General features: G+C 44.9%; 1 protein-coding gene across 1 annotated transcript in view; it reads left to right on the top strand.

Annotated features, from left to right (window-relative positions):
- The first annotated feature begins 203 nt into the window (after positions 1 to 203).
- LOC144807662 (uncharacterized) overlaps positions 204 to 11,418 on the top strand; it is a 32,617-nt gene continuing 21,402 nt past the window's right edge. The window contains exons 1-2 of the mRNA XM_078673293.1: positions 204 to 288; positions 9,867 to 9,986. Coding sequence (XP_078529419.1) covers positions 237 to 288; positions 9,867 to 9,986 — 172 coding nt within the window. The 5' untranslated portion in view covers positions 204 to 236. The remainder of the gene's footprint in view (positions 289 to 9,866; positions 9,987 to 11,418) is intronic.

Genomic DNA, 11,418 nt, shown 5'->3' with positions numbered 1-11,418 from the left:
TACTCAAGATGTGTGCATTACATCAGCTCACAAACTCTGTTTTGCAGAAGGGCTGTCTCAGCAGCACACCAATCACAGAGTGGGTCATCAGTTCTTTTAACTTGTGGGTGGCTCAGGTAGCCCATGACCCCCCCCTTTCTGCAGTATAAAAAGCCCTGTCCTCAGCAGTGGATGTGTAGAAGACATGCTCACCTGCTCCAGCCCACACTCTGCCACTCAACCTACTCCAGTGCACCATGAGGACTCTCCTCACAGCCGCGGTCCTGCTCTGCGCACTCATTGCTGGAGGTAAGAGGACTCATTCATTCATTCATTTATGTCCTCCACAGGGACAAAGTAATGAGTCAGCGCTGTCTGAGAAGCGCTTGAGACAACCAGAAAGGTAGGGTTTCCCTCTCATCCCTTTAGGAACCTTCAAACCTGTACCTCTCATTCATACCCCACTTCAAGGTAATGGTGAGTCCTGCCTTTGGCATCCAAAGGCTCTTGTCAACCATAAAACCCCATCCTTTATGTAACGTGAGGGAGAGTCTTTACTCTTGATATGTGCTATGGCTGAGCTCCCACAGAGTCAAACTAGTCTAGCTCCTAGAGGTGAACTGGCTTCAGTGAGGAGTCCCAGCTTACTCTTGTTATACTGGATTTATCAAGCCCCTTAGGATCACACACGTTGGCCATGCATGGCTTGATAAATCACATTTCAAGGGCTGAACAAGCAACACAACCCTTCATAAATATGTACTGTGACTCCTAATGCCAGGATCCTGTCACTGGAGATCCCCAAGAACTGCATAGACTTGCATGTCCCTTCCTTGTCTAGCAGGGAGGGTCCTTCCTGGATGGCACCTCAGACTGATCTGAGCCTGGGTCATTGGTGTATTGTTAACATTCAGTTTTGTGGGGGTGTTCTCCCTTCTTGTGTGCGCCTCAGATTTTGAATATCATGCAGGTGTTGTAGTTTGTCTTGTTGGTGATTTGTGGTTGGTGGGAGCTTAGATCACCTGTTAAAAGTTAATTGCCAACAAATCTCAGTGTAGGATCTATTATGACTCTCTGACTTATGCTAGGTGACCGGTCATGTATATTGTTCGATCCCCATGGGTAGCATTTGTTGACTGCTGAACAGTTGTTCACCCACCACCCTCTTTTCCCTTCCACTCAGACACAATATTTCCCCCTTGCCTCTTTGCTATCTCTTCCATGCTGCCCAACTCCATTCTCACCTGTGAGGTTGGGTGGGTAGAATCAATATTTAAAGTGCAAACATCTGCATGGCTTGAAATTGCGATTCTCCTATTAACATGCCTAGAGAATCTAGATTTCATTAAAGACACGGAGGCTCACATTATGCAATGACTTTTAATTGCAGATCCAAGCCAGTCGCATCACAATATAAAGGTTCCAATAAGAACACTGAGAAGAAGTAATAGACAAAACATAGCAACCATCAGCCTCTTTTAAATCAGGCGAAGAAAGAAGATGTAGTAGTTTCCAGAAAATTCGAAGTGGAGGATAAACGAAGAAGTCAACCGGACGGTCTCTTGGTGATGAAACATCCAAAGTAGTTTAAGTGGAAGGATTACCTGAAAGAAAGGAGACAATGAAAATAGACCCCAACACCGCCAAAACCAACTTACACGAAGGAATGAATAAAGTAGCCGAGTGGATGAAACACAGCCGCCTGAAACTGAACTCTGACAAAACAGAAGTCCTCATCTTAGGCACCTCTCCCTCCGCCTGGGATGACTCTTGGTGGCCAGAGGCCCTCGGTAAAGCACCAATCCCAACAAACCACGCACGGAACCTGGGCGTCATCCTGGACTCCTCACTCTCGATGACCAAACAAGTCAACGCCGTCTCATCATCTTCTTTCAACATTCTTCGCATGCTCAAAAAAACATTTCGCTGGATCCCCACCGAAACTAGAAAAACGGTCACCCACGCACTGGTCACGAGCCGCCTGGACTACGGAAACACCCTATACGCCGGTACCACCGCAAAACTCCAGAAAAAACTCCAACGCATCCAGAACGCTTCAGCTAGGCTCATACTAGACATCCCGCATAAAGAACACATCTCTGGTCACCTGAAAAACCTCCACTGGCTCCCCGTAAATAAGAGGATTACTTTCCGCCTCCTAACCCACGCACACAAAGCACTTTACGAACTTGGACCCGAATGCCTCAACACACGACTGTCCTTCTACAGCCCCTCCCGTCAGCTACGACCCTCCAACCAAGCCCTTGCCACTGTACCTCGCATCAACAAAACCACCATGGGAGGTAGATCCTTCTCCTACCTGGCAGCTAAAACTTGGAACTCTCTTCCCACTCCCCTTCGCCTTACTCAGAACCACCTAGCATTCAGAAAGCAACTCAAAACCTGGATATTCGACAAGTAATTCCCCTCCCTTCCTCAAGCGCCTTGAGACCCTATGGGTATGTAGCGCGCTATATAAATCTTGACTTGACTTGAAAAAAGGGAGTAATCATAAACAAATCCTGAAAAAGAATTGAATAGTCATAAATAACATTTAAATAACATTTTAATATAAACATAAAATACATCATATCATATTCAAGTCATACTCAGAATATAAGTTATATAACCACAACCAAAAAGGGAAAGGGATGGGTGGGATAATGTGAGCCTCCATGTCTTTAATGAAATCTAGATTCTCTAGGCATGTTAATAGGAGAATCGCAATTTCATTACAAGAACGGAGGCTACATTATGCATGTTGGTAGCCTTGTAAAACTACATTAGACATGTGATGAATAGGTTTACAATAATGTCTTGCAAAGGTATTAGCATTAGACCAGTCGGCAGCTTTAAGGATATCCTCCAACTTACCTCCGGACCAAAGGGGCTTACTTGCCATGGCACCTCTAACGGAATGAGCCTGAAATTTGGAAATATCAATACCAGCTAGGGACATAGCAGATTTAACCCATCTGGCAATCGAGGTGGAAGAGACAGCCTTATGAGGTTTAATAAAGGAAATGAGAAGCTGATTCTCATTAAGAGGACGAAGGTTAGACATTGTCCTATCATAAGCTTTCATACATTCAACAACACAAAGTTTTGGAGAAGGATCAAAACGGGGATAAAAAATTGAATCAGACATGGTCTTTGTTCTTCTATAGATTTCAAATTTAACTCCAAATAAGTTATAAGATCTATTAGAGATCTCTAGAGCCTAAACATCTGATACTCTACGGCAGGAGATGAGGCAAAGAAGAGTTGCGAGTTTAAAAGAAAGAAATTTTCTGTTCAAAAGAGAATTATCCGGCCAGGAAGTGAAAAGATCTAGAATTAAATTCACGTCCCAGAGAGAGTCATATTTTGGTCTCGGGGGTTTTAATGCGAATGCTCTTCATCACCCTACAAACAATAACATTTTTACCAATAGACTTGCCGTTAACAAGGACATGACCAGCAGAGATCGCCGATCTATAACAGTTTATTGATCTATAACTCAATCCTTTGTCGAAGAGTTCAGCGAGGAAATTCACTATATCAACAATAGGTGCTTGAGTGGGATCCAAGTCCCTCTCCAAGCACCAACGAAACCAGCATTTCCAGATATTGTTGTATCTGTAATGAGTTCCTGGTGCCCATGACTCTCTGAGGAGAGTAGAAGCTGACAACGAAAGTCCTGAGACTTCGTTAGATCTCCTGACACTCTCCAGGCAAGAAGGTTCAAACTCCCTGATAGGGTAATTAGATGAGGATCCCCGTTTACGTCCGTAAGGAGATCTTTCAGGGAAGGAATGAGAAATGGAACTTCGAAGGTCAGTTCCAGAACAGTAGGGAACCACGCCTGTGATGGCCAGAACGGAGTTACTAGGGCTAGAGAGCATCTGTCCTGCCTCACCTTCTGCAGGACTCTCTGGATCATTGCGAATGGGGGAAGGCATAAGCATTGATCCCTGACCAGGGTTGGAGAAAAGCGTTCACTGCCTGTGCGCCGGGATCCGGCATCCAGCTGAAGTAACGGTCTAATTGAAAGGTGAGACGGCTCGCGAATAGGTCTATCTCGAATGGACCCCAATAGGAATTTAATGAGTCGAAGACAGCGACGTTCAATTTCCAATCGCTGTAGTCCGAAAGGAATCTGGAATTCCAGTCGGCAGAAATGTTCGACTTCCCTGGGTAGTATTCTGCTCTGAGAGTAATTTTGTGTTCTAAACAGAACATCCAAAGTTTCTTTGCTAAGTCCGAAAGGTCGGCAGACTTGGTACCTCCCAAGCGATTGATGTAGGCCACTGCTGAAACATTGTCCATTTTCAGAACAACCGATCTGCCTTGAATTGAGTGTTTGAAACTCATAAGGGCGTATAGGCCGGCAGTAAGTTCTAGGAAATTGATGTGGTGAGATGACTCCTCCTGAGACCAGATACCACCCGTGTTCTGGTCTAGGAAACAAGCACCCCAACCATGAAGGGAAGCGTCTGATTCTAGGACAAAATCCGGTTCTGAACCGAAAATTGCTTTCCCATTCCAAGCCTCTAGGTTCTCTAACCACCAGTTCAGTTCTACTTTGGCCTCTATATCTAAAGTGATTCGGTCTTCGTACCAGAGACCGGATCTCAACGCCCTTCCTTTTATCCTCTGCAAAGCCCGGTAATTCAGAGGGCCAGGGAAAATCGCTTGGATGGAGGAAGATAAGAGACCTAGAAGTCTCGCCAGTTCCCTTAAGGGGATGTCCTCCTGTCTTAGGACATGACGAATCTCTTTCTTGATCTTCGAGATTTTTGAAGGAGGTAGAAGGAGGAGACACTTGGAAGTGTTTAGAGTGAAACCCAAAAACTCTAGAGATTTGGAGGGGGTTAGAATAGACTTCTCTTTGTTGACAATGAAGCCTAGACTTTCTAACAGATTCATAGTCGTTTCCAGGTCTATAAGAATTTGGGGCAGATCTTGAGACAATATCAAAATGTCGTCGAAGTAAATGATAAGTCGAATTCCTCGTTCTCTTAGGAAAGAGGCTACTGCTCTCATTACCTTGGTAAAGCACCAAGGAGCGGAGGAAAGTCCGAAGGGGAGAGCCTTGAAATGATAAAGATGATTTCACCAGAGAAATTGTAGGTAAGGTTGATGTATTTCCGCCATCGGGATAGTGAAGTAGGCATCCTTCAAGTCTAGTTTTACTAACCAGTCTTCTTTTTGAAGAAGATCTCTTAGGAGATGTATTCCTTCCATTTTGAAGTGCCTGTAGACCAGAAATTTGTTGAGACCCTTCAAATTTATAACTGGTCTCCAACCTTTTCCTTTTTTCTCTACAAGGAACAAAGAGCTTACGAAGGTTAAAGAATCTAAGGGAACTTCTATTATTGCTCCTTTCTCGAGCATAGAGTGAATCTCTTCCTCGACTATTTTCTCTTTTTCTAATGAAATAGGAATGTCTCTTGGTAGAGAGGTTTGAATAGGAGTTTGAGTGAAGTCTATCATAAAGCCTGTTACTGTGGAAAGGACCCAAGGGTCCTGAGTTATTTCTTCCCATTTTTTTGAAAAAAGGCTGAGTCTCCCTCCCACCTTCGGAGGGATAGAGGGGAAAGGTGAAAGCTTGGGACTTACTTGGAGAGTTTGACGCGAAGGAAGCTCGTGATCTTGCGCCTCTGGCTCTGTTTCCTCTTCCACGGTAGAAGCCGTTGTTATAATTATTTTGTTGTCCACCTCTTCCATAAGGACGTGATCTCTGATAGGGCCTCTGGTTAAATCGGCCGGAAGAAAGGCCCCTTCTTCCGGCCCTTCCGAAAACATTATTACTGAACACTCTTTTAATATTCTTTTGTGCCTTGTCGAGTGCAGTAAAGGTCGAGACGTATTTCCCTAGAGATCTTATAAGCTCTTCACCAAAGAGCAGGCCTTTTGGGTTTGAAGATGGCTCCTTGTCGGCCATGTCTGTAAGTTTAGGGTCTAGTTTAAATAGGATTAGTCTACGTCTCTCAGCGTTAATGCTGGAATTGGCATTACCAAGGAGAATGAGGGCTCTTTGACTCCAACCCCTTATAAGGTCTGTATCAAGTTGGGTGCTTTGAGGTAACACTCCTCGGCGGAGTCGAGAATCCTGCTTAGTGGGCCAAGTACTTCCAGCAGGCGATCTTAGCATCCTTTAAAGGCTTTCTCAAGACCCTTTCTGGGGTCGCGCCCAAGTCTAAAGAGGTATTTAATTAGCTCAGGATCCATATTAGGGGCATAACATGCCTTTTCGTCAATTGAGGGTCTAGAGCATTCAGCTCTTAGGATATTTCTTGTCCGTCTTTCGAGAGGGAAACAGATCCATTTTTTAATAAATTTAGATACGAGTTCCTGTGGAGACCATAGAGTGGAACGGGGATGCTTTAGATTTAAGGGGGAGAACATCTCTTCTCCCAAGGGGTTTAGGATAGAATCTTTAGATGTAGAGGGGGGTTCGTCCTCCTCATCAAAAATTCCAACATCCCCATCATCCAAGTCCAGGACGTATTCGTCTGGATCCATATCATCGTCATCATCGGAGCCATCCCGGTAGTATTGAGCACTTTGGGATAGTGAGCCGCTAAGGGCGTCCAAGGTATTTGGGCCGCAAGGGGCACCCGAAGAAAGTGAGTCATAGAAGATATCTCTATTATTTGAGGTGTAAGGACCTCCCAAGGATTTTGTGGTGCTAAGACCACCAACAATATCAGAGGTGCTAGGACCTCCCGTGCTCACCTGCATTCCAGTAGAAATGTTATTATTTTTCTTTGTGCGTTTTGCTCCCGCTTTTTGACCAGCAAACGTATCAGATACTTCTTCTTGGGAAAGAAGAGGTCTTTTATAGGGGGCAAGATGAGCGAAGGTCTCCCTTAAACAGGACTTCATTTCTTTTTGCAAGGCTGGCAATCGAGTTTGTGCTTCTCCAGACCAAGCACTCTTAAACTATACTGTCTGCCTTGTAGTCCTCTGAATTATGTAACATTTCCTATACTCTGAGTTAAACACATAGGATTCATTGTCTCTGTGTAGTGTGTGTGTGAAGTAAAATGCTCTGAAACCCTTCACTGGTATGAATGGCGCTATAATACTAACACAATTAATCTGAGAGTGATTATGGAGACTTGATGGGCTCTGTTAAAGGCTGGTAGTGAGTGGATCTGTGGCAGATGTGGTTACTGGGGGGCGACAACAAACATTGGCGCACTGGGTGCCACTAGCACTAAAGCCAGCCTTGTTAAAAGTCTGGGACTGTTAACTCTACTACACCTGTTGTACTTGTGTACCCACTGGGAGCAGGGCTTTCAGCTATGATCCCAAACTCATCAGTCGCCTTAGGACAGGGAATGAGGCTTGGTCCAAGGGGGTGTCCACTGATGCCCTGCGGACACCTCTTTTCTTTATCTGTGATTCATTGTTGAATTGTTACAGTTTAAAAAATTTAAGAGTTTCTACTTTGGAACAAAATATTTTGTAAATGCCCTTTTTTAAGATACGTTTTATGTTACAATAAAAAACATTATGTACAGAAATCTAGAAAAATCTAGGAAAAATGATGTTAATGATATACATAATTTACATCTGTCTAGCATCGGCAGATGTAACATCATTAAAATGTTATTTTTTCCTACATTTTTATATCTTTTACGTGCAATCCCTCTTGAATTTACCACCAATTGTCTAAAAAAAAATTGAACATCTATTTTCCTAATTTATTTGGGCATCCGCTAAGCCAAGGATAGCATATGAATATCTTTCTTTACCTAGGGAGAGGGGAGGACTGGCTCTACCATGTATAAGACTCTAAGGGGCCGATTATGATGGCGGACGGACCTGAGTCCGTCCGCCACCATAGAGTAGGAGGGACCGTCCGCAGGGTCAGCGGCGGTCCCTCCGTGCAAATTAGGATGTGACCGCCACCCTGGCGGTCACATCCTGTATTTTTATCATTGCGGCGGCCGCAATGAGAAAAATGTAAGTTGTGCATTTGCATGCACAAAGCGGCAGGCACCGTGCGGTGCCTGCTGCTTTGTGCAGGCAAATGCAGGGGGGTACCATAGGTACCCCCCATGTGCACCCCCACCCCCCCTTCACCCCTGGGGCCCCCAAACAAAAATCCGTATACCTTTGCACGGCGGAAATGCCGCCGTGTAAAGGCATGTTCCTCCAGACATCCTAATATGGCTGGCAGTGTCTGATAGACACCGCCAGCCATGTTAGTGCTTTTCCGCCGCAGAAGGGAGGCGACCGCGGCGGAAAAGATGCGGACTGAAAAACTATCTCCCAGCCATCCTAATCTGGCGGGGGGTCTTTTTCAGTCTGCTGCGGTTTTCCCACATCCTCCGGGCCGGCGGTGGCTGGATCGGAGGGATTTTTACAAATACCTCCAAATTAGAGACTTTTTATATAAGAAAGGTGGGGGGGGCAATCAGATTTGCTAATAAAGATATAATTGATAAATTGAGAAGGAATGGAGACGTATCTATACAAGTATTTATAATCTTTTTAACTCACAAATGAACGATGATATGGGTGAGTCGAAACTGGAGTCTCAGAAAACCAAGGGGCATATTAACAAGGGCTTTATCTCAGCTTTTTTGGCTTTAAAAGCCAAAGAAGCGGAGATAAAAATATAGCCCTGTCAACAACAGGGTGCTAACATTGAAAATCGCATGTTAGCACCCTTTTTCACTACGCTTCCCTTTGCATCTCTAAATAGATGCAAAGTGGGCGTTCCAGAGCAAAATAATAGGAGAAATGTCGCTAAGCGACATTTCTCCTATTATCAATCTACACGCTAACCCTGTTAGAGACAAAAAAGCAGCGCTAACCATGGTTAACGCTGCATTTTTATGTCTGCTCATTTTCAGACTTCGCCATGCAATCCAAAGGGAGGTGGATTACATGGCTAAATCCACCATGGGCTATCAACAAGGATATCCCTATCCTTGGAGTTTTATCACTGCATTACCAGCGATAACCTCCCAAAATGCCGCTATCGCTGGATTTTTTAGCGCCTAGGCGTTTCGCGTTTTTAATACACGGTAACCAGGCAATATTATCCAGCAATAGCGGGCGCTAAAAAATTAACGCTAAGCGCCCTTAGCATTAATTTTCCCTGTTCCTTGCTAATATGCCCCCTATTTTTTCGCTCAGCTGAATTAGCACGGAATATTTTAATCCCGGCCAGACTCCAGGCTCAATACTACAAAACATCCTTCTTGCTTAAATACACACCTAAAAGAATTGCCAAATTGGGGACGGGGAGAGGAACCTTTTGCCCCTGGTGTGCCTTATTTCAGGCAGATCTGATTCACATCTTTGCCTCCTGCGATGCCCTTAGTAAACTCAAATTAGAGATTACCAACTTTTTTAAGGAGTCGACTGCATCCTCTCTCCAACCTTGATTTCACTTGGGGTAGCCCAGAACACTCTGGAAAGCTTGGAGAAGAACTAATGTTCATCGGCTTGGCAATCCTCCATTTATGTCTCGCATACCCTGGGTTCCAGCAATGTCTCTCTCTTTTATTAGAAAACTATAATCTGGAAAAAGCCAAGAAGAGGACTATGCTCCCGAACAAAGGGCTTAAACATCTGGGCACCATTGACCAGATGAAAATTATTAAGTGGAAAACAAGCAAGAATCCAAACTAAGGATAACAGATCGAGACAAACTCCCTCGGGGTGGGTAGAGTGGGGGTTGGGTGGGTGGGTTTTTGTGAGGGAGGGCTCAACCAGGAAGGGTTAAAAGAGGGGGGAGTAATGCATAATTGTGATTTTCCTTGTTATTTTTCTTTTCAGCTTCTCTCTGATTATGAATCTTAATTGTTCTGTATATTATCATTTACAGTTCATTCTTAAGAAGAAAAAAAAATCTAGAAAATAAGTACTATTTTTCATTTCAGTGAATTGCCTACTTTGTGAGAAGTGTTTCTCTGTGGGTACTGCCACCTGCTCCGGTATTTACAGTCTTTGCCCCGCTGACGTCACTCACTGCGTTCAAGGTCTCGAGAACTTTACAATAGGTAAGTGTCAAGAGTCAAAGAGTGGGTTTGTGAAATGTAGATGCTGGGGTACCCATAATGCCGTGCACGGCTCTGCCGCAAGCTCCAGTGTGATCTTCAGCATTGCTCTGCTGCTTATCTGTGTCACCCCTGATGGTGATTGGTTAATATGCACTCTGTGGTTGAAATCTCTCCTTTACTGCCCACAGCTCTCGCATTACCTCAGGGTGAGGTATTTACCGCAAATGGTAAATCCCACCTATGTTGAGTTTTCAATAAGAAAAGGAGGCATACCATCAGTAGTCCTCAACAAGCCACCATCCCTGTGATGGCTGCCTTTCCTAATGGGCCTTGAATTGTGACCTACCTCATTAATATTCATGCAAATGGTCTCTTTGTTACCCATTAAGTATCACTAATTGAAAAATACATGGTTTATACACTAGGAATCGGGATTACCCAATATCCATTTGGAAAAAAAAAACACCATTTGGAAAATATTGTTCTTAATGTTCCTACATTTGGCCCTTAAGAGTCTTTCCTTGCTGCCGTACCTCTACTCCACCACTAGGACGCACACAGCTCTGTCCATGCATCACATCCCTTCCCTACAGCACCTGCGCTATTCTACCAATGGGACACACGCAGCTCTGTCCATGCATCTCATCCCTTCCCTACAGCACCTGCTCTGCTGCTCCTCCACCAGGACACATGCAGCTCTGCAAAAGCATCTCATCCCTTCCTTACAGCACCTGTGTTATTCCACCACTGGGACACACGCAGCTCTGTCCATGCATCTCATCCCTGCCTGGCAGCTGAAGCTCTGCTGCTCCGTCACCAGGACATACACAGCTCTGTCAATGCATCTCATCCCTTCCCTACAGCTGCAGCTCTGCTGCTCCACCACTAGGACACACACAGCTCTGTCCATGCATCTCATCCCTGCCTTGCAGCTGCAACTCTGTCCATGCATCTCATCCCTTCCCTACAGCTGCAGCTCTGCTACTCCTCCACCGGGACACACGCAGCTCTGCCTATGCATCTCATCCCTGCCTTGCAGCTGCAACTCTGCTGCTCCACCACCAGGACACACTGAGCTGTTGGTGCACATATTGGGCACTATTTCAGGAAAGACTCAGGGGTTCTGTATGCTAGCCCCCTTATTAACCCAGGAACAGGCAGATAAGGTTGTCGGGTGCACATTGGTCCTGAGTCCTCAAGATGGGTCTGGGCATGAACTGTTGCTGCAGTGTAAGCGAAATCCATTTCAAAGAGTCAGTTTAAAGCATTGCAATATACCGTTTATGAGGGTCGTTTGATCAATTTTGAAATTGAAATTTGTCCAAATATTGAGAGGTAGTTTGTCATGAGTGCAGTTACCCTCATCTCTCTTCCCCTGCAAGTCATACCCACATGTGGGGTCTCTGTCTCCTGAGGCATCTGTGACTCCTGA

This window comes from Lissotriton helveticus, chromosome 1_2 (genome assembly GCF_964261635.1).
Source record: "Lissotriton helveticus chromosome 1_2, aLisHel1.1, whole genome shotgun sequence".
Classification (NCBI taxonomy): domain Eukaryota; kingdom Metazoa; phylum Chordata; class Amphibia; order Caudata; family Salamandridae; genus Lissotriton; species Lissotriton helveticus.
This window is presented reverse-complemented; position numbering and strand designations above follow the sequence as displayed.